Source organism: Ahaetulla prasina, chromosome 7 (genome assembly GCF_028640845.1).
Source record: "Ahaetulla prasina isolate Xishuangbanna chromosome 7, ASM2864084v1, whole genome shotgun sequence".
Lineage (NCBI taxonomy): Eukaryota > Metazoa > Chordata > Lepidosauria > Squamata > Colubridae > Ahaetulla > Ahaetulla prasina.
Genome location: NC_080545.1, coordinates 92,754,177 through 92,777,225, shown reverse-complemented (window position 1 = coordinate 92,777,225; position 23,049 = coordinate 92,754,177). Strand labels below are relative to the sequence as shown.

The 23,049-nt window shown below is 45.9% G+C and overlaps 2 protein-coding genes across 3 annotated transcripts in view; one reads left to right on the top strand and one right to left on the bottom strand.

The window, feature by feature from the left end:
* DNAI7 (dynein axonemal intermediate chain 7) overlaps nt 1–2,505 on the top strand; it is a 28,524-nt gene extending 26,019 nt beyond the window's left edge. For both annotated transcript variants that reach the window (XM_058191105.1, XM_058191104.1), the window contains exon 11: nt 2,067–2,505. In XM_058191105.1, coding sequence (XP_058047088.1) covers nt 2,067–2,345 — 279 coding nt within the window. In that variant the 3' untranslated portion in view covers nt 2,346–2,505. The remainder of the gene's footprint in view (nt 1–2,066) is intronic.
* IRAG2 (inositol 1,4,5-triphosphate receptor associated 2) overlaps nt 2,376–23,049 on the bottom strand; it is a 77,018-nt gene continuing 56,344 nt past the window's right edge. The window contains exons 28-38 of the mRNA XM_058191694.1: nt 21,201–21,261; nt 20,049–20,076; nt 18,226–18,366; nt 17,104–17,235; nt 11,565–11,712; nt 10,097–10,134; nt 6,505–6,567; nt 6,330–6,385; nt 5,414–5,515; nt 4,470–4,571; nt 2,376–3,228 (exon numbers count right to left, since the gene is read on the bottom strand). Coding sequence (XP_058047677.1) covers nt 2,985–3,228; nt 4,470–4,571; nt 5,414–5,515; nt 6,330–6,385; nt 6,505–6,567; nt 10,097–10,134; nt 11,565–11,712; nt 17,104–17,235; nt 18,226–18,366; nt 20,049–20,076; nt 21,201–21,261 — 1,115 coding nt within the window. The 3' untranslated portion in view covers nt 2,376–2,984. The remainder of the gene's footprint in view (nt 3,229–4,469; nt 4,572–5,413; nt 5,516–6,329; nt 6,386–6,504; nt 6,568–10,096; nt 10,135–11,564; nt 11,713–17,103; nt 17,236–18,225; nt 18,367–20,048; nt 20,077–21,200; nt 21,262–23,049) is intronic.

The window sequence follows — 23,049 nt, the reverse complement described above, 5'->3', positions numbered from 1 at the left end:
GAAACGGTTCAGCTAAACTTTTGCTTCCCGTGAAATGAGAGCAGTCCCAAAGCTCCTTATATATTCTGTGGGGTGGGGCTCCTGCCCCACCCTTCCCTTTGATGATGCCACCTCTCTAATCTTCCGAAACGTGGGTCAATCCAAGCTTGATTATTATTATTATCAGCTGGGTCTGAAGGCGTAGCCTGGGGAAGGGAGGAATCAGGGGATGATGGCCTCATTACGTCCTCCAACTGGTCTGGTTCTGGCTCCTGGAGCCGGGCCAAAGGAATCGGTGCTCCCGAGGTAAGCCTTACTGGCCCTTCCCCCTCACTCGGAGTCACTTTTGGGCATGGGGCCAGGTTCGGGGGCTAGAGTCACAACAGGCCGTGGCCCAAAGTGCCGAGACGTAATAATGCAGAGGCGAAACCCTGGTGGAGAAACAGGCAGTGCCAAGAGTTCAAGGTGAAAAGTCCCATTCCGCCCTGGTTTAGATGACATGGGGAGTCCTTGGATCCCAAGTCCTTGAGTCGAAGAAGACATGTGGGTAGCTATGACAACACTAATAAGGCTCTGCCTGTTTGTGTGTGTTCCATGTCAACGTTGCCGGGAAACATTCAACTTTGCCCTTTATACTCTTCCATTTTTAAAACGGTTGAACAAACCCGACGGTTCCTTCAGGAAACGAATAATGGTGTATATTTGTAGCTCAGGGTTGAAATGAGGGATCTTTGGTGCACTCTGAGCCTAGTTGTTTTCTTGCAGACGTTTCATTACCCAACTAGGTAATATCATCAGTGTTAGAAGCAGTAGCCATAGCACTTAAAGACTTACGAAGTCCAGAGAGAAGTTCCCTGAAGATGGGCTCCAAAAGCTCAGAAGACAAATCCTCTGGTCCTGGTGACCGACCCAAATTGGATCTATAAGAGTAACAGAGTTGGAAGGGACCTTGGAGGTCATCTAGTCCAACCCCCCTGCTCATGCAGGAGACCTGTACTAGGGATTCAAAACCGCTGAATTGCCGATCTTTCTGATCGGCAAGCTCAGTGTCTTAGCCACTGAGCCACCTAGTCAGCAATTTAAGATTCATAGATCTTGCAACTTAAGATTTATATACTGCTCCAGAGGGATTTACAACCCTTTCTAAGCGGTTTACAGAGTCAGCAGATTGCCCCCAACAGTCTGGGTTCTCATTTTACTGACCTCAGAAGGATAGAAGGCTGAATCAACCTTGAGCAGGTCAGGATCGAAGGAATCGAATTCCTGGCATTGAGTGTTGAGTTAGCCTGCAATACTGAATCAGAACAGAGCTGGAAGGGACCTTCGAGGTCTTCTAGTCCAGCCCCCTGCTTAAGCAGGAGTTCCTATACCATTTCAGACAAGTGACTATCCAATCTCTTCTTAAAAACCTCCAATGACGAAGCACCCACAACTTCTGGAGGCAAGCTGTTCCACTGGTTAATTGTCCTCACTGTTAGGAAGTTTCTCCTTAATTCCAGGTTACTTCTCTCCTTGATTAGTTTCCATCCATTGTTTCTTGTCCTGCCCTCTGCTGCTTTGGAAAATAAATTGACCCCTTCATCTTTGTGGCAGCCTTTCAAATACTGCATTCTAACCACTGCAACACCAGGGCTCCTTCTCTCCTAGAAGGGAGTGCTAGCCCTGATGATGTTACCTAGTTGGGTAATGAAACATCTGTAAGAAAACAACCAAGCTCAGAGAGCACCTAGAATCCCTTCAGAATCCGGTGGGCTGTCCACCAGGGGTGAAAGCTACTTACCTCCCCTACCGATTCGGAAGTGAGCACTCTGCGCGCATGAGCAGAGCAAGCGCGCACATGCGTCACATGCAATTTTGGACCCTCTGCGCATGCGCAAAGCCTTCTGCACATGCAGAGTGTGTGAAAAACAGGTTACTTCCTGGTTAAAACCAGGAAGTAACGATGTCCAGGCAGGTGGGCGGAGCTTCGTGCTGCTGCTGCTGCTGCTACCAGTTCGCCGAACCACCTGCTGCTGCTACCAGTTTGTCCGAACCGGTAGCATTTCACCTCTGGTTGTCCACCCTCTTTTTCTCCTGCCCAACTGCAGGCCTGTGAACATCTGACCGAAGAAGACCAGATCCAAGAAGAAGAATGGGCTCTTTACATGTTCAACGGCCAAAGAGCTCAGAAGCTGGCGATCGACGAAGACAGCGATGCTTTCTCCAAGAACATTGCAGAAGGCTCCGAGTTCCACTCCACTCTCTATCATCTCTTGAAAGATACTGGGAGCGAAGATGCCATGGACCGCGTCAGACAGAGCAACTACCTCTTCATCGATGCCGTCTACCAACTGCTCCTTGCTACCAGGGTGCTGACATATTCCTGACACGCCAAAAGCCGCTTTAAGAACTTTTATTGAGTTCAAGACACTCCAGTCAATAATGAGGTGGAAGAAATTGCATTTCGGACATCTTTTTTAAAAAAGAAAAATAAATAAATAAGCCATTTATGGATAGACTACATGCCCTGGAAAAAAAAAATTTTTTTTTTTAAATATATTTTGTTTCTATAAACTCTTTGGTGAAATTTGGGGGCTGGGAGGGGAGAGAAGAGAAAAATGGATAAAAATTAAAAAAAAAAAGAAGTTTCAATCATTCAGAAGCTCTACTTTGAAAAGAACGAATCGTATCTTGTTTCTGAATGGCATGGTCCCGAATTAACAGAAATATTCGATGACGCGTCAAAATTGCATTTTCTCTACAGTCAGAAATTTAAAATGTGATAAACCTAAATTGCTTAATCCGCCTGCTAGATTATTCAATTTAAGGCTACATGCTGAACAGACACTAGAAGAGGTTTCTTCCCCCAAAACTTGGCAACTCTAAGGTGGGTGGACTTCAACTCCCAGAATTCCTCAGCCAGCCAGGGGAATTCTGGAAGTTGAAGTCAACCCACCTTAAGAGTTGCCAAGCCTGAGAAAACCCTGCAGTAGAAGGGAAAAAAATCCATTCTGAATACTGCTGAATTATACAGGTGGTGGTCCATGGTGGAGGAGACGTGTGTATGGCCATAAGAATTTCTGTACTGAGGTCCAAGCGGTACCGGTGCCCTCAGAAGAGGCTTCCACAGGTTGATGGAAGGAAAATCCCATGACAAAAGTGATCAGGACGGCAAAGAGCACAACTGCAACGACAGACGCACAGAGGGCTTTGCTAATCCTGGAGAAAGAAGTCCTAAAAGTGGAGGCCCAAGAAGACACTTTCGTACACCTGCAGAAGAGGGTGGGGGGGAGGAAAGCATGGAAAAGTAGACATGAAATCAATTCACACACTCCAATACGTGGACACGAATGACACAAATCTAAATTTCCTCAGGGAGAAATAATATGCAGGGGTGGGATTCTGCCTGTTTGGGCGAACCTTTAGCTCTGACGATCAGCTGAGAGTTAACAGGTTCACCCCGATGATCAGCTGGGCCCGCCCGCTCGCCCCTGCGCTATACCAACCAATATTTCCTTTGTTTGAAGCCCAGCTGATAGGCGTGGCAAAGCGGATTGCCGCACCTCAGCTGTTTTACTGACCGGCGCTGCAGTAGAAGGTAAGCTTTAGAGCTTTTTTCAAATGTACTGCGTGCACGTGTTCAGCGAACTGGTTGTTACACCAATTGAATCCCACCACTGAATAATATGTAATGGGGAACCAGCTGCTACATCTTTTCTATCCTGCTCTACGGAGTGGAGAGTTGGTCTCTGACAGAAAGCCACTTGAAGAGACTAGAAGCATTTGAAATGTGGATTAACAGACGGCTGTTACATATAAGTTGGGTTGACAAAATCAGAAATGAAGAGATGATAAGCCTCCTGGGAAAGCCAAGGCAAATTATCAGAAGAACCATAAAAAAGCGAAAGTTAGAATATTTGGGACATGTGATGCGAGATTGAAGGCAAACGAGGTCCAGGCAGAAGGCTTCAAAACCTAAGGGATTGGTTTTGACAAAACTCAGCAGCACGTTTTCATGCGGCTGTTGATTAAAATAGGATTGCCAACATCCGATGATGGATATGGCAGAAGAAGAAAAAGAAGAGGAGGGGGAACCAGTGTAGTGTGCTTCGTTTACATTTATAATACTTCAGCTTTAAAAAAAAAGTGTTAATTGAACTTCTGGGAACTTTTTTTTTTTAAGTCCTATGCGTTGATGCTCCCAATCAGCTATCCAGAACCCAAGGCATGCTGAAAAATCACTGCTACTACCCAGCAGTGTGTTTCACATTATGTTATCAGTTTGTGCACGTGCCTGCCTTCTGCACATGCGCCTGGCCTCAAAATAGGATGGCATAGAGCTGGGACGGGGACGGGGGGACGGGCTTGGTGGCCACCCACAATTTCCGCTACCGGTTCGGGCGAACCAGTCCGAATTGGCTGAATACCACCTCTGCTACTGCCACAAATTTAATGAATTAGAAAATCCAAATTTCTTTCCCACGTTCCCACAAAGTTTCTTCTAGACTTACAGTGAGCGTAGCCCCCATTTAGTCGTGTTGATTTCCTTTTCGCTCAGCTTTCGTGCTTTACCTCCCTGGATCTCTGGAGCCGCTGGTTCCTGAAGAGCAGCCCTGTAAAAGGGTGATTTAGATTCTGGGTTAAAAAGGCCCTGCTCGTCCAGGATGGATCTAGATGATCGCTTCTCAACCACTGTGATGTTAAGATATAGGGACGTCAGCTCCCATAATTCCCCAGCCATCATGCTTTAAGAGGTGTGGACTTCAGCTTCCAGAATTCTCCAGCTAGGATGCTAGCTGGGGAATTCTGGGAATCGAAGTCCACACATCTTAAAAGTTGCCTCAGTTAAGAAATATTGCTTTAAACTAGGGGTCTCCAACCTTGGTCCCTTTAAGACTTGTGGACTTCAACTCCCAGAGGGACTCTAGGAGTTGAAGTCCACAAGTGTTAAAGGGACCAAGGTTGGAGACCCCTGCTTTAGACCAGGGGGGTCAAACTCAAGGCCCAGGGGCCAGATCTGGCCCACGGGTTCCTTAGATCTGGCCTGCGGGGCCACCTGGAAACAGTGAAGGGCCGGCCGATGGTGCTTCCATTTTCTCTGGCAGAGAGTTGCAGGAGGCCATGGCAGCCAAAAACGGTACTCGGGAGCCTGTTCCTCACTGGCAGAGCGCTCGGGCCACCACAGATGCCCGACACGAGTGATGTCGAGACGGCAACGGCCCCCACCCACGTCCTGAGCGCAAACACAACCCTGATGCGGCCCTCAATGAAATCGCGTTTGATACCCCTGCTCTAGATTGACATGTTGACAGAGTCTTCAGCAGAGTCACGATTCACCTGCCTTCTTCTTACAACCACATAGAACAAATCTTCCTTCTGTGCTTAAGCGGAATTAGTGGCTTCCAGGGGAGAAGCTCCCAGTCTTTGGAGCACCAGGAGGAAAAATGAGACTCACTCTAATTCCAGTTGTTCTTCCTCCGACTCTGTCCAGGAAGTTGAGCTGATGAAGCGCTGTAGCGAGGGCCGTTTTTCTCCTTGTTTGGTTCCCCTTAGACTCCTAAGGACAGGAGAATCAAACAGGCTTTCTTTAAAAAGATATTTCGCCTGCTTTTCTTTCATTAAATATCCCCCCCCTCCAAGAAAAGTACAGGAAGGAAGGAAGAGAAAGGAAGAGAGGGAGAAAGAGAAAAAGAGGAAAGAGGGAGAGAGAGGAGGAGGGGAAAAGAAGGGAGGAGAAGTGGAGGAGGATGAAGGGAGAGAGGAGAGGAGAGGAAAGGGGAGGAGAGGGAAGGCTGGAGTGAAATGCTCCGAGTTTGGATCGGATCGCCTGATTCGGTAGCGATGGCGGCGGGTGGTTCGGAAAACCAGTAGCAAAAATCCCTGCCCCCCGCCCCCGCTGAGCTGCGCGATCATCAGAGGTTTTTTTTTTTTTTTACTTTTAAAGCATTTTTTCGGCCGAAGAAAAAATGCTTTTAAAAGTAAAAAACAAACAAAAAACCTCTGATAATTGCGTGGCTCAGCTGGGCATATGAGGGGGGGGCAAGGATTTTTCCTACTGGTTCTCCAAACCACCTGCTGCCATCGCTACCGGATCAGGCGATCCGGTTCGAACCAGGAGCATTTCACCCCTGCCACAAACTCCCATAACTTTAGCCTTAGACTATCTACTGTTGACCCCACCCCATTCCTAAGAGGTCTGTAAGGGGGCGTGCATAAGTGCACCAACATGCCTATCGTCCCTGTCCTAATGTCCCCATTTATTTTTATCCATTTCCGGTATTCATAATCGTATTTATACTTATATCTGTTATCTTATACATGCTTGACAAATAAATAAATAAAAAATAAATAAAAAACAATGCCCTACGTACCAACTTGAGCGCCTGTTGAATTTTTCATTCCGGTTGTTTCCGTCCGCTTCGTTCATCTGAGCCTTTGTAGGAATAGGGAAAGGGGAGAGGTCACCATCTAAGAGCAACTAGTATTTTTTTAAAGTTAAGGAATGGTCAGTATTGGAAAACACCTACATACCAGTTGCAAAAAAACGACTGCATTTCCATTACTGTTCCTAGGCAAGGATGCAGTGCTAACTCTGCGTAGTGATGATGGCTACACAAAACAAGAAATACTATTTGATCAGTTAGCTATGGCACATCCTGCAAGGTTCCTGCAGTTCTTCTCTAGGCAGAGGTGGGACTTATGTGAACGAAGCAGAACATCTAAACCAGTGTTTTTCAACCTAGGGGTGGGGTGACATTTTTACCATGTCTAAGGGGTTGCCACAAAGAAGAGGGCGTGTGTGTGTCATACTATGTTCCAAAGCACCCGAAGGCAGGACAAGAAGCAATGGATGGAAACGAATCAAGGATAGAACCAAGCTAGAACTAAGGAGAAATTTCTTGACCGGCGAGAACAATTTATCAGTGGAACAACTTGCCTCCAGAAGTTGTGAATGCTCCAACGCTGGAAGTTTTTAAGAAGAGACTGGACAAACCATTTGTCTGAAATGGTATAGGGTTTTCCTGCCTGAGCAGGGGGGTTGGACTAGAAGACCTCTAAGGTCCCTTCCAACTCTGTTATTCTGCTGTGAACTGTGGTATCTTTAAAATGGATGGAGTTGCAGTCCACCCATCCTAAAATGGTCAAGGTTGAAAAACACTGTTCTAAACAGATTTAAGAAGTAGCATGGAGTTCCAGTGCTTATTTCGCAAACGGGTGCTCATCACCGGACAGAATATAACCGTAAAAACTCTACAGAGCTCAAATCTTGGGCCCAACTCCCCTTTTCTACATCCAGCCTCCTCTTTATTATTATTATTATTATCAATAGTACAAATAAAAAGAGATAAGAAGAACACACAGTGGCCTCTTTTCTGCACAGGGATGTCATTCAACTGGGCCATATAAAGCAGGGGTCCCCAACCTTTTGGGTACCAGGGACAGGTTCCGTGGGAAACAATTTTTCCTTGGACCAGGTGGGGACGGTTTTGTGTGCTATATCCTGTGTATGCGCCAATGAATTTTGCTTCTGCAGCCTCCGGATCCTAACAGACCACGGATCGGTATTGGTTCGCAGCCCAGAGGCTGGGGGTGGTGGTGGTGTCTCCTGTTGTAAATTATGGGGGATCTAACCAAACATTCAAAGCATTCAAAGTTAATGGTAGCACTAAAGCAAGGGTCTCCAACCTTGGTCTCTTTAAGACTTGTGGACTTCAACTCCTAGAGTTCCTCAGCCAACTTTGCTGGCTGAGGGACTCTGGGAATTGAAGTCCACAAGTCTTAAAGGGACCAAGGTTGGAGACCCCTGCACTAAAGCAAAGAAGGCCCGCAGACTTTAGCTAGATAAAGGATTACATTTTCCAACCAAGCTCCACAGCAGCTCATTTAATGAAATCTGATCTGCATTTTTCCATTGACCAAAGGGCCACAACCAACCGATGATCAAATGCAGATAAAACAATGTTACAAATATTTAACAGTCTCCAAAGAAATATATAGTTTGAACTACCATATATTCATTATTTCAATGTTTTTTTTCAAAACAATCCACGGGTTCATAGGACAGATGAGGTTATCCTAATTGCTGCAGAAACTCAATTATGAGCGGTATTTGTAATTTTGCTCGCAGCGTCAATATTGGTATTTCAAGCTGTAATTTTGGTCACACTTAAGAACGATTTCAAAGAGTGTTTTAGGCTAGGAATTGGTTGGCAAATGAATAACTAGCACAGATAAAAGGGGAAAGCAATGCACAAACACTGTCCTTGATTTTTTTTATTTTATTCTTACAACCAACTCGAATTTGCTGCTTAATTAATATAAAGTTTTTTTTTTCAAAGTCCTACAGGTCAGGTTATTTAGCCCATCTTCCCTCCCTTCCCAAAATCACCAGATTTAGTTCTGATCTCAGTTGAAGCCACCGAAGATGGATAATCCTCAATTGCAGGATCCAGTCTGGATCCAATCCAATTGCAGGATCCAATCCGGAGACCTGAAATTTATTCTTCCAAGCTTTTGGATTCATGCTGGAGCCCATCTTCAGGGAACCTCTCTCAAGCAAAAGTCTGTGCTTTGGGCTATTCTGTATGGGTGGTATTTGCGTGTGTGTGTGGAGGGGGAAGACACACTCCCCCCTCCCCATAAAAAAGAGTGAAAATGTGGGTGCGTCTTATATACCGAATGTAGCCAAAAACGCGAGGCATGGAGGCGGTGATGGTCTGTGACAATCCCTGCAGCCTGGAACAGCTGATTGGGGGTATTCCGGGAAGCCAATCCACCCACCAATCAGCTGCTCATGCTGAATCTGGCTGTAATAATGTGCTGAAGCTGACCTGGACATGTCAGAGTTTGCAGCAGCAATCACATCCAGAAAGCACACACAAGTAACTGATTCAGCAGGATTCAATGACTTCTCTTTATATATAATATAACGCATGAAGTAAATATACGATACCAAAAGCAGGGTTTCCAACGTGGTAGTAAATACAAGCAAAACACAAGCATAGGAGAGGAGTTTCAGTTTCAGTTTTGAGCAGCAGACTAGTTTGGCGCTCAGCACAGACTCAGAGCTGCAGAGCTAAGCCACACCCAGGCTCCTTGCTGTCTCCTTCTTTGTTGTTCACACAGCAAATACTGTTTCAGTTTCCAAACAGCCCTCAACACTCTCACACACTGACAGGACGCTAGCCAGATAAATACCGATGGATGCTGGTAGGCAGAGGCAGAATTTTTTTTTTCTTATTTTCCTCCCCAAAAACTAAGGTGTGTCTTATACTCCAAAAAATACGGTATATACATGCTCCAATTATTATGCCATCCTTCCAGCTGAGAGTGTGTGCAAAGAAACTGTATTTCAGAGTAGCTTAAGTAACTCATGATAAACATGGAAATACAACTTTTTCACATTTCAGGATTAATATTTAAGACACCTTTTTCGAAATCCAGATAGGATTTGATTGGATTGATCTACCAGCAATGTGGAATTTGATACCGGATGAGCATATTACATGCATTTGATACATACCCATCTGAATTTGTAAATACTTTTTTTTTTTGAAACCGGAATGAAATGTCCTAAAGACATTTTAATCTGCACGAACTATTTGCATACTGTTTTATATTCGTCAGTTTACTTTTCAGTCAGTTATGCAGAAAATGAAATATCAAACTCTCCAAGCTGGGAATTTGGTTCTGTGATGCCCTGAAAGCCATGGACACTGTTCCTGAGCTTTGACCACATATTAAATGCAGTTGCAATACCTACTATCACCCATCTCATGAACTATAATCTAGAAAGACCACAAATACGGAATTCTGTTCAGCATTAAGAGCAATTTGTAAACAACAGCAACAAGGAAAAACAACAACAAGGAAACTGAATTGAAAAGACCAGGCCACAAAATAGCACAGGTTCAAGGTATTACGCAAGAAAACGGTACCAATTTTCAGGGACATCATTGGAAATTTAAGGACTCGGGTTCATGCATTTTGCAAGGCTGCAAAAAGAGAGGGAAACCAACAACCAACAACAGCCAGAAGCTGCAAGAATTGCTCAGAAGCATCACAATCGGATTGCAAAGGCAGGGCGCAGCGCAGAAGAGTGTGTGCAGAAAGCGAAAAATGCTTGCAACATGTGTACCTTGAGAGAACCAGAGAGTTTTTTAATTGAAGAGTCATCTGAAAGTGCAAGAGAAGTGGAAGAATACACATTAATCAGGGAATCAAGGAATTTCAATAAAATTAGAAGCTGGACTTGTAGGACAGGGACCTCTGTAGCTTAGTCTGAATTTGGGGGGATGAATTGGTTTGGAGAAGATGTCCAGAGTGGGATCATCACTTCCACTGCTGAGCTCATGTCCATTTATTTGCCTTTCCTTGGATGCCCCTATGTGGCATGGTGAGTGAAGACCAAGATCAGCCACAAACCCTCCCCACCATGACATCTGCCCCAAGGCAACATCCTCCGACACCAGTTGTCCCAAACGTGTTTTTTCCAAAAGGTAACTGGACTTCGTTTTCCCTTGAAGACGTTTCGCTTCTCATCCAAGAAGCTTCTTCCGTTATGACTGAATGGTGGAGGATGGAAGGATTTACCGTATTTTTCAGAGTATAAGACGTATCTTCCCCCCCCCCCCAAAAGAGGGTGACAATCTGGGTGCGTCTTATACTCCGAGTGTAGCCCCGCCCAGCTTCTCAAACAGAGGTTTCAGAGTCTGAAAAAAGCACCAGAAATGAAGCTTTAAAAAAGAAGCCTCCAAACAGAGCTTCAGAAAAAAAAGCCTCCAAACAGAGCTTCAGAAAAGAAGCCCCCAAACAGAGCTTCAGAAAAAAAGCCTCCAAACAGAGGTTCAGAAAAGAAGCCCCCAAACAGAGGTTCAGAAAAGAAGCCCCCAGAGGTTCAGAAAAAAAGCCTCCAAACAGAGGTTCAGAAAAGAAGCCTCCAAACAGAGCTTCAGAAAAGAAGCCCCCAAACAGAGCTTCAGAAAAGAAGCCCCCAAACAGAGCTTCAGAAAAAAAGCCCCCAAACAGAGCTTCAGAAAAGAAGCCCCCAGAGCTTCAGAAAAAAAGCCTCCAAACAGAGCTTCAGAAAAGAAGCCCCCAAACAGAGCTTCAGAAAAAAAGCCTCCAAACAGAGCTTCAGAAAAGAAGCCCCCAAACAGAGCTTCAGAAAAAAAGCCTCCAAACAGAGGTTCAGAAAAGAAGCCCCCAAACAGAGCTTCAGAAAAGAAGCCCCCAAACAGAACTTCAGAGCTGTTTTGGAAGCTTTCAGAGGCAGAAAAGTTTTTTCTGAAACAGAGTTTCAGAAGTTTCAGAGGCAGAAAAATAAGCAAAAAAAAAAAAAGCAAGGCACAGAGCTCACAACCAAGGAACCTCTTGCTAAAATTCACCTCTGGGAACAGCTGATTGGGGGTATTCCGGGAGGCCAATCCACCTGCCAATCAGCTTTTTTCTTTTCCTTCCCAAAAACTAAGGTGTGTCTTATACTTCGAAAAAAAAGCTGTGCTGGCTGGGGATCTCTGGGCGTTAAAGTCCACAAGTCTTAAAGTTGCCAAGTTTGGAAGCCCCTGATTTAGCCCACATTCAGTCCACATCACCTTGGCTGTTACCTCGGTCCCCCATAGAGCTGAAGGACTTCTCATTCTGGAGTAATAGCTCCTTCAGCTCTTCCAGTTCTGCGTGCTCTCTTGCGTATGTACGCTTTAAGTTTTCCACGTGCTGAATCATCACTTCTACTGCCTTACTGACCCGGCTTTCCTAGGGAAGAAAAGGTAGGGAAGGATACAGGAGGCAACTGGTGTTGTCTTCGTCGACTGTTCCATTGGAGGTGGGTGGGTGGGTGGGGAAAGTGGGCTTATATAAGCATGGCGCCGCATCGAGCGACCTGTTTTCTTCTGAGCAAAAGAATTCAAAGACTGGGTACCAAAGCCATCCCAAAGTACTCTGGTTATTGCTCGAACTCTGCCAGGACTCCAGAAAAGGTTGTATAAGTCGGATGGGCTAACTTTGGGAATTGGCTCATTGAGGGAGAGCCATAGAAAAATACTGGTAGTTCTCAAGTTAGGACCACAACTGAGCCCAAAATTTATGTTGCTAAGCAAGACATCCGTTACCGTACTTTTTGGTGTATAAGACGCACTCCTCCCCCCCCGAAAGAGGGTGTAAATGTTGGTGGGTCTTATATATCGAATACAGCCATTTTTGGCGTCCCAAAACCCCGCCCTCTGCGTCCCGTTTTCACCAAAAACAGCCCTTTTTTTTGCAAACATGGGGCCTGCAGAGAGTTTGGGAGGCCTGCAGAGTTCTCCTGGAGGCTGGAGAGGGCAGAACACCCCAATTTTTGCAAAAAACAGGTCTGTTTTTCGTCTCCAAAAGCCCCCATGTGTCCGTCCCCCCTCCCTTTTTTTTTTTTTTGAAAACAATGAGCCTGCAGAGGGTTTGGGAGGCCTGCAGAGTGCTCTTAAGGGCTGGGCAGAGCAAAAACTTTTTTTTTCCTTGTTAACCTCTTCGAAATCTTGGTGCCTCTTACACTCCGGTGCGTTTTATAATCCGAAAAAATACGGTAAGTGAGTTTGTCCCATTCTTGCCACGTTTCTTAAGGGAACCACTGCAGTGGTTGCTTCTTTGCGGGAGGGGGTCTTTCCCGCTGCCTTGAAAGAGGCGGTGGTGAGACCTCTCCTCAAGAAGCCTTCCCTGGACCCAGCTGTTTTAGGGAATTACCGTCCAGTCTCCAATCTTCGCTTCACGGCGAAGGTTGTAGAGAGTGTGGTGGCATGTCAGCTACCCCAGTACCTGGATGAAACTGTCTATCTAGACCCGTTCCAGTCCGGCTTTTGGCCCGGCTACAGTACAGAGACGGCTTTGGTCGCGTTGGTGGATGATCTCTGGAGGGCCAGGGACAAGGGTTATTCCTCTGCCCTGGTCCTATTAGACCTCTCAGCGGCTTTTGATACCATCGACCATGGTATCCTGCTGCGCTGGCTGGAGGGGTTGGGAGTGGGAGGCACCGTTTATCGGTGGTTCTCCTCCTACCTCTCTGACCGGACGCAGACGGTGTTGACAGGAGGGCAGAGATCGACTCTGAGGTGCCTCATGTGTGGGGTGCCGCAGGGGTCGATTCTCTCACCCCTCCTGTTCAACATCTATATGAAGCCACTGGGTGAGATCATCAGTGGTTTTGGGGTGAGATACCAACTGTACGCTGATGACACTCAGCTGTACTTTTCCATCCCAGGCCACCCCAGCGAAGCTGTTGAAGTGCTGTCCCGGTGTTTGGAAGCCGTACGGGTCTGGATGGGGAGGAACAGGCTCAAACTTAATCCCTCCAAGACGGAGTGGCTGTGGATGCCGGCTCCCCGGTACAGTCAGCTGCAGATGCGGCTGTCTGTTGGGGGCGAGTCATTGGCCCCAATGGAGAAGGTGCGCAACTTGGGCATGCTCCTGGATGGGCGGCTGTCTTTTGAAGAACACTTGACGACCGTCTCCAGGAGAGCTTTTTATCAGGTTCGCCTGATCCACCAGTTGCGTCCCTTCCTGGACCGGGATGCCTTATGCACGGTCACTCATGCTCTCGTCACTTCTCGACTGGATTATTGCAATGCTCTCTACATGGGGCTCCCCTTGAAGAGCACTCGGAGACTCCAGCTAGTCCAGAATGCGGCTGCGCAGGTTATTGAGGGAGCGGGTCGGAGCTCCCATGTAACACCGATCCTGCGCAGACTGCACTGGCTACCTGTTGTCTTCCGGGTGCGCTTCAAGGTATTGGTTACCACCTTCAAAGCACTCCATGGCTTAGGACCGGGTTACTTATGGGACTGTCTACTGCCGTCTTCTATCTCCCAGCGACCAGTGCGTTCCCATAGAGAGGGACTCCTTAGGGTGCCGTCAGCCAAACAATGTCGACTGGCGGCCCCCAGGGGGAGGGCCTTCTCTGTGGGGGCTCCTACCCTGTGGAACGAGCTTCCCCCTGTACTCTGACAATTGCCTGACCTTAGGATCTTTCGCCGCGAACTTAAAACCTATTTATTTCGTATGGCTGGACTGGCGTGATTTTAAAATTTTAATTTAATTTAATTGGGTTTTAAATTTCTGTAATTTTATGGGTGTAATTTGTATTTTAAATTTTTTCGACAAATTGAATAAGTTTTTTAAGGGCTGTTTTTAATATTGTATCTGTCTGTATTTGTATTTTATTTGGTTGTTCACCACCCTGAGTCCTTCGGGAGAAGGGTGGTATACAAATTAAAATAATATTATTATTATTATTATTATTATTATTATTATTATTATTATTATTATTATTATTATTATTATTATTATTATTATTATTATTATTATTATTAACTGAGTAACCCTGTTGTGTTAAAGTGAATCTGGCTTCCCCATTGACTTTGCCTGTCAGGAGGTCACAAAAGGTGGATCCCCGGACCCCGGGCACCCTGCAACCATCATAAATGTGAATCAGTGAATCAAGCATCCGAGTGTAAACCACATGACCGTGGGGATGGATGCTGCAAGGGTCGCAAGGGTGAAAAATGGTCGTAAGTCATTTTTTTTCAGGGCCGTTGTAACTTCGAACGGTCCCTAAATGAACTGCTGTTAAGTTGAGGACCAGCTGTAGAAAGAAGCAACTTCCAAGGATCCAGGAGCGGAAACAAAGTCAACAAGTATTGGACTCTACAACACACCTGGCAGCTAGTTGTGATTTATGATGGTCTGTTGCAGCGGCCCCCAACTCCTGGGTTTCGGCCCACTACCAGGCAGTGACCTATTCGGAATTGTGTTGCATGAGTGGCTGGCCAGAGTGCATGCTTGCAGGTTAACTTATGTGAGCTGAGGGCCTTTGGGCACTTGTACACGTGCCTGCCAGCCTGTGGCCTGTGTGACCCAGTTCCTTTCTCCACACACACACACACACACAGCCGGGCCGCCAAGTCACAAAGGTTGGGGACCTCTGGTCTTCTGGATTCTGTAACCATATTGAGGTTAGGGAGGGTGGGTCAATATGATCAGGTTGGGCAAAGATGCCACATAGCTTTTAAGGAAAAGAATATGGTGGCAAGATACGTAGAAGCAGGGGTTCAGTGCCAACCACTTGCAAAAGAATTCTTGTTTCTTATGGATGAGTAAGGGGACACGGTGGCTCAGGGGCTAGGGGACGTTGAGTTTGTCGATCGAAAGGTCGGCAGCTCGGCGGTTCGAATCCCTAGTGCTGCTGTGTAACGGGGTGAGCTCCCATGACTTGTCCCAGCTTCTGCCAACCTAGCAGTTTCGAAAGCACATAAAAATGCAAGTAGAAAAAATAGGGACCACCTATTGGGTGGGAAGTGTAACAGCGTTCCGTGCGCCTTTGGCGTTGAGTCATGCCGGCCACATGACCACGGAGACGCCTTCGGACAGCGCTGGTTCTTCGGCTTTGAAACGGAGATGAGCACCGCCCCCTAGAGTCGGCAACGACTAGCACGTATGTGTGAGGGGAATCTTTACCTTTACCTTTAAGACTGAAGGATGCCCTGTTTCGCTCGGTCAAGGATGACTCAATGCAGTGAGGAAATCCAACATTTTTTACTACCGGTTCTGTGGGTGTGGCTTGGGTGTGTGTGGTGTGGCTTGGGGGGGCGTGGCTTGGGGGCGTGGCAGGGGAAGGATATTGCAAAGTCTCCATTCCCTCCTCATTCCTGGGGGAAGGAGATTGCAAAATCTCCATTCCCACCCCAATCTGGGGCCAGCCAGAGGTGGTATTTGCCAGTTCTCCAAACTACTCAAAATTCCTGCTACTGGTTCTCCGAACTGCTCAAAATTTCCATTACCGGTTCTCCAGAACCTGTTAGAACCTTCTGGATTTCACCCCTGACTCAATGGAAGACCAGTAAATTCCACATATTGTAGGTACCATCTTTTCTACAAATCAAGAGCGAAGGCTGGACCAACGCTGAAGGAGCTTCTCTCCTTGAGACACATTGCCTTGGATATTGTCTTGGAGGAACCGATATTACAAATAAACAGCCCATTCTTTCAAAGCCTCAGAAAAAATAAGGTTTTGAGAGGCCAGAATGGTTCTTCAGGCAAAATGTTACATAGAACATTTAGGCTGCAGGGCGTTTGGGTAAGATGAAAAGCTTCTTCACAACTTACAATGTCAACTAAAATATTGTTAAGACATGATGCTCCTATTCATCTCCAGAACTTCCCAATCACATTAGATTTAAGTCCAGTATCTTAAAATTCTTGGAACAATAGCTCTACTATATTTCTGTAACATCAGACTATCCTAGTAAATCAGAACTGATTAAAATTATTATCAACACAATACAGAGGACAATCAAGGGAATATATGCCTTTATAGGTTGGGTGTCATAACACCAGCCACAAAAGTTGCATCGCAAATGCCTTTGCAGATTTATTCAAGCTTGTAGAGATTCAACTTGCTCTTTTGAATCAAAAAGTTTTTTTTTTCACTAGAAGCTCATGAATATTAAATCCTTATGTTTGTTTCACCTTTTCCTTATCTTGTTGGTTCATATTTCTTTCTGACTAACTTCTCTGCTGCCTTGCTCCATGAGATTTCCAAATCCCACCATCATTTATAAACAGAATTTGCTAAGAAAGGATTTTTCCAGGACAGTATTTCTCAAGTTTGGCAACTTTTAAGATGGGTGGACTTCAACTCCCAGGATTCCACAGTCATCCATGCTGACTGGGGGATTCTGGGAGCTAAGAAGTCCACCCATCTTGAAACTCACTGTTCCAGAATCTACTTTCAAAGAACTCTTCATTTGATCCCAGTAGATTTGACTTCCAAGGAGCTGGCAACCTCCTGCCAACTCAACCAACGGCAATATTCAATTCTGCATATATATTTTTTCTGCATGATTTATTTGAAAGAACGCCATACCCATAAAACCCAGCCAGGTGGCAACATTTAACCAACTCTGCCAGATGTTGACTAGCTAAGTGAGACCTGATTTATCTTCGTCAAGAAGACAAGGAAATCTCAGGAATGTAGATTGGTTTGGGTGTTAAGCCCTGCCTTACCCACCCGTGCAAATTTGAAAAAGACAGCGGGTGGATCCATGAAGTCACCAGGAATCAAACTCGGCTTGGAGAAGACCTTTTGGATTCTTTCCAATTTTGGATCAGGCAACCTACCTGATGAACAGCTCCCAGCATTTCTGCTTTGCTAGCGATTCTGGTGGCGTGCTGATCTAGTAGGTCCAGACTCTTCTGCAGCTTCTTAACGATCTCCTGCACCTGGTTATCTTCACTTAGAGAGGCTAAAGACTAAACACAAGAACAACATCTAGGATGTGCATGCAAAACAGAAGACAAGCGTTGTACTCTCCACAAATGAAGAAACAATGAACGGGACAGTCTTCTGCCAAACGTTTAGCTCCAAAAATGACTTTGAAGCAGTAGTGAAATCCCATGTTTTTTTACTACCTGTTCTGTGGGCATGGCTTGGTGGACGGGGCAGGGGACGTACTGCAAAATCTCCATTCCCACTCCACTCCAGGGGAAAGATACTGCAAAATCCCCATTCTCACCCCACTCCAGGGAAAGGATACTGCAAAATCTTCATTCCCTCCCCATTCCAGGGGAAGGATACTGCAAAATCCCCATTCTCACCCCACTCTGGGGAAAGGATACTGCAAAATCCCCATTCCTTCCCCACTCCAGGGGAAGGATACTGCAAAATCCCCGTTTCCTCCCCACTCCTGGGGGAAGAACATTGCAAAATCTCCACTCTACTCTGGGACCAGCCAGGAGTACAAGGCCAGCTACCGGCGCTTAGAGGCTCAGAGGGCTGAGATGGTCAGCCAATTCGAAGCCAGGATGCTGTCCCACTGGAACAAGGCCCTCCAGCTCTTCGCCACCAGTGGCCAAAGCCCTGCCCCAGGAGACTCAAGCAGACCCTGAGTCAGAATTTCTGCCCCCCTCCAATCTGCACAAAAAGACCCCGAAGAGGAGACACTCTGCAGCAACATAAACATTCATTGCATGATCTGGCCCAGGGGCCGTAGTTTGAGGACCCCTGATTTAATGGGGTAGGGCTTATATTACGAGCATCCTTAAAAATTCATGCTAGAGCTTATTTTCTGATTAGGTCTTATTGTCGGGGAAATACAGTAGAAACAGGACATTTGCTGCTTCCTTTTATTCTGCCACTTGAAGAATGGCCAAAGCTGAGAAGCACTGATCTAGAAGTTAGGTCTGCCTTCACCCTCTGAAGCCATAGACGTATATAACAGAACCCATCTTCTTCCTTCTTACATCAAGTAGTTTCAAGGCGCCAGCAATTTCTTTCCTCAGGCTCCCTTCCGCGAGATCCCGAGATCGTTCTTCAAGCCTGACTCTCTTCTCCAAAGTAAAGAGGTCACATTTGAATCCAAGAGACAGCCGTAGAAATTCTGCCTGGAAAACAGAAGAGGAGCAAACATCCTTATTAGGCCGGTTAATCTCTCTCCGTGCAATGAATAAGTAAATAAAAATCTGTTATTGCTTCTAGCAGGAAGGAATCTCACGTTGAATTCTGGATGTTAAGGAGAAACTTCCTGACAGTGAGAACAATCAACCAACCTTCAGAAGTTGTGGTTGCTCCATCACTGGAGGCTTTCAAGAAGAGACCGGAAAACCACTTGTCTGAAATGGTATAGGGTCTCCTGCCTGAGCAGGGGGTTGGATCAGATGATCTACAAGATCCCTTCCAACTCTGTTATTCTATATATGGGTGGCAATGTAGGAAGTGCTGAATCTTTCAAGCCAAACCAGTTCAATTCTGAAAGAATCCACATACAATGGAAAACCACCATTTGGAGTGTGAAACCAGCTGTTTCAAGCACACGCCAAACTTTTTGACTTTTGCTGTTCCGCTCTTGAAACAGAGGCATTTGGGACACAACGCACATCCAACTGCTGCGGAGGCTCTTCTCACACTTAGAGTGGCTGTGTTGCACTCCGAAAAGCGGCTTCCTGCTCAGAATCAGAGCTTTGCATTCAAAGAGTTCAACTCTAATCATTTTGCACATGGTTAATGTAATAAGCAATAGATGGCACTAGTGCCCAAAATAACTATTTGTTTCCCTTATTTACATTCAGTTAAACAATAATCCTGCCAGTTAATTCAACACTGAGGGTTTCTTAACCTATCTCTGTTTGTTAGATCATGAATTCCAATGGCCTAAACCAGAGGTCGGTAATCTTAAACACTCAAAGAGCCATTTGGACCCGTTTCCCACATAGAAGAATACATCGGGGGTCACAAAACCCTTCCTATGCCTGACTATTTCCTGAGCAGCCACAAAACTAACATATGTAGTTGTATTAAAGGTTCTGTTTTCTTCTAAAACTTTTCTTTTCTTGGATTTATCCATGGTTGGCTTACCCGGGTCGAAAAGCTCAATAAATCGCGTGCCAGCGGGTGTCACACACTGGCGGTTGCGATGCATATTTTGAATGACAGGGAGCCGCAGCAGAGGAATGAAAGAGCCACATGCGGCTCCAGAGCTGTGGGTTGCTGACCCCTGGCCCAAACCTACCTCAAATGGAGAAAGTATCACACTGACATAGGATTTAGGTAGATGGAGCAAGGAAGCTCAACTTAACATCCTGTCTCCAGTTAACCAGGTCCTACCAGTGGTGGGATTCATTTTTTTTTTACTACTGGTTCTGTGGGTGTGGCTTGGTGGGCATGGCATGGCTTGGTGAATGTGGCAGAGGAAGGATACTGTAAAATCTCCATTCCCTCCCCCACTCCAGGGGAAGGTTACTGCAAAATCCCCATTTCTTCCCAATCAGCTGGGACTCGGGAGGCAGAGAATAGATGGGGGCGGGGCCAGTCAGAGGGGGTATTTGCCGGTTCTCTGAACTACTCAAAATTTCCACTACCGGTTCTCCAGCACTGGTCAGAACCTGCTGAAACTCACTCTGGGTCCTATCCTGCCACCTTGTTTTAGAAAATACTGGCAGATGCTCATACTAAAAGCATGGACACCCAAAATCCTACTGCCCCTCCCCCCTCTGCTGGAAACACAGCTAAAAAATATGAAGACTTACCAAGAGGAGATAGTAAAAGCAACAAATACGCGTATGCTTACCTCCACTTCTTTCTCGTTGGGAGAGCCACTGAAACGAGAAGAACAAAAGAGAGAATATTAGTAGAGTCACACACCTGAAATATCCTTTTCTAAAGTCTTCGCAGATAAACTGTAATTCTCCTAATTTAACAACCGTTCCGGCCAAAAGGTCTGGAGTCCCAGAACCACCTACATCTCAAGGGAGTTGGGGAGTTCTACAAGATGGAACGAGGTCTACTCTAAGGGAACATCTGCAGACCAATCCTTACGCTGTCAGGCAGAGGACAAACTTCTGATTTTTCAGTTGAAATGACCCATAATGGCACATCGACTAAAGCACAGAATATGGAATTTTAGAGGAGAATTTTTGAAAGGGAGTCCTTGTGGATTTTACTCCCCTAATTGCTGTCTCTAGGGTGATGATCTCCATTTCAAGGCCATTGAGCCACTGCTGTCTGAAGACATTTCTGCGGACACATGGCCAGTATGACATTATGGAGCGCTGTTACCTTCCCACCGTAGTGGTACCTATTTATCTACCCGCATTTGCATGCTTTCAAACTGCGAGGTTAGAAGGAGCTGGAGCGAGGACGGGAGCTCACCCTGTCACGTGGTGCTCGGGTCTCAAACCCTCAATCATGATTCCTTGAGTGCCCACAAGAGATCTAAGTCTGGTCCACCTTAATTCCCATGATTTTCCCTTCACTGTTAGTAGCTCAGATTCTTGCAGAGAGCTTAAGCTTTCAATAAATATTTATAGTCATTTGAATTGCCTGAATCTCCTCGTTTCCCCAGCACCTGATGGTTACTAACTTAACAACTGCAGTGGTTCGCTTAACAATTGTGGCAAGAAAGGTCATAAAACGGGGCAAAACTCAGTTAACAACTGTTTCACTTGGCAACAGAAATGTTGGGCTCAATTGTGATCGTAAGTCGAGGACTACCTATATTTCCCGCAAATATTCCAGACAAAAGAGAGGCTTGGGATACCAGATGGGGCAAGCTTGATACAGTGGCATGTATAGGAGGTGTCAAGGTGGCATCTAGAACAGCACAAAAACAATACTCCAACATGAAGGAAAAAAGCAGGCTAAAAATTGGGCACATTGTTGTATTCGCCATCTTGACTCCCCCCACCATAACTTGACTGTATTTGTGAAACCAGATACTTACACATCCTGGTTCTTTTGGCATCTGACGCTGCTTGACAGATCCTGACATGAAGACGAATCACCTGCCAAAGAAGAGGAGTCATAAGCATTGAACAGGTTGTCTTCTGCGGATGCTCTTCTAGGGCTCATTTGCATGAGTGGAAAACTTAAAAAAAAACAAAAAACTTCCCAGAAAGCTCCGATCAGACCCATGCAACCAGACCAGACTGTTTTGTTCATGACTATTATTACTTTTATTACAGAACTGCTTGGGGCCTTGAAAGACTACAACTTTGGGGGAGGGGAGGGATTATTTAAGAGGATGTCCTAAACAGTGGTGATATTCAGCCAGTTCTATCCGGTTCAGGTGAACCGGTAGTGGTGACTGCGGGTGGCTCCGCCCACCTGCCCGGACGTCCTATTTATCCACGTTTTTGATGCTCTGCGCATGCGTGGAAGGCCCAGCGTGCGCGCCAGGGGTGAAATGCTCCCGGTTCGGACCGGATCACCCGATCCGGTAGCGATGACGGCGGGTGGTTCAGAGAACCAGTAGCAAAAATCCCTGCCCCCTCCTCCCCATGCCCAGCTGAGCTGTGCGATCATCAGGGTTTTTTTTTTACTTTTCTTCGGCCGAAGAAAAAATGCTTTTAAAAGTAAAAAAGAAAGCCTCTAATGATCACACGGCTCAGCTGGGATCCTCAGAAGCTTTTAAAAGCATTTTTTCTACAACCTCTTTGGCTGAAAAAATGCTTTTAAAAGGCTCCTCTGACGATCCCAGCTGAGTTGCCTGATCGTCAGAGGCTTTTTTTTCTTTTAAAGGCAAAAAAATGCTTTTAAAAGGAAAGAAAAGCGTCTGACGATCAGACAACTCAGCTGGGATCATCAGAGAAGCCTTTTAAAAGCACTTTTTACAACCTCTTCAGCTGAAGATTCAGCAGATGAGGTTGTAATTGTAATTGAAGTTGTTGCAATTGAAGCTGAAGATTCAGCTTCAGTTGCAACAATACACGAGCACACAATAGATTTAAGCTTAATGTTAACCACTCCAATCTTGATTGCAAAAAATATGACTTCAGTAACAGAGTTGTTAATACTTGGAATACACTACCAGACTCTGTGGTCTCTTCCCCAAATCCCCAAAGCTTTAACTAAAAACTGTCTACTATTGACCTCACCCCATTCCTAAGAGGTCTGTAAGGGGCGTGCATAAGAGCACCAATGTGCCTACCGTTCCTGTCCTAATGTTTCCTTTCATTGTATCCAATTCATATAGTTATTACATACTTATGCTTATATATATGCTTATATATCGTATAGTTATTTCATGCTTATGCTTATATATACTGTTGTGACAAAATAAATAAATAAATAAATAAATAAATAAATCCGTCCACTTCCCACCATTCAATCAGAAGTGAAGAAGCTTCTTGGATGAGAAGTGAAACGTTTTCAAGGGAAAAAACCAAGAAAGTCCAGTTGCCTTTAACGAAGGGGTGTCAAACTTGATTTCATCGAGGGCTGCATCAGGGTTGTGTTTGACCTGGGGGGCCCAGGGTGGGTGTGGCCAGCATGACATCACTTGTTTCAGGGGAGGCATGTGGTGGCCCGAGCGCTCTTCCAGCGAAAATGGGCTCCCGAGCTCCGTTTTCGGCTGTCACAGCCTCCTGCAACCCTCTGCCAGCGGAAACGGAGCTCGGAAGGGCCGTTCGTACCATTTGCGAACTGTTTTCACTGGCAGAGGCCCCACGGGCCAGTCCTTCGCTATTTCCAGGGTGGCCCTAAGAGCTGGATGTGGCCCCCGGGCCTTGAGTTTGACACAGTGGTGAAATCCCAAGTTGTTGTTTTTTTTTATTTACATTTATATCCCGCCC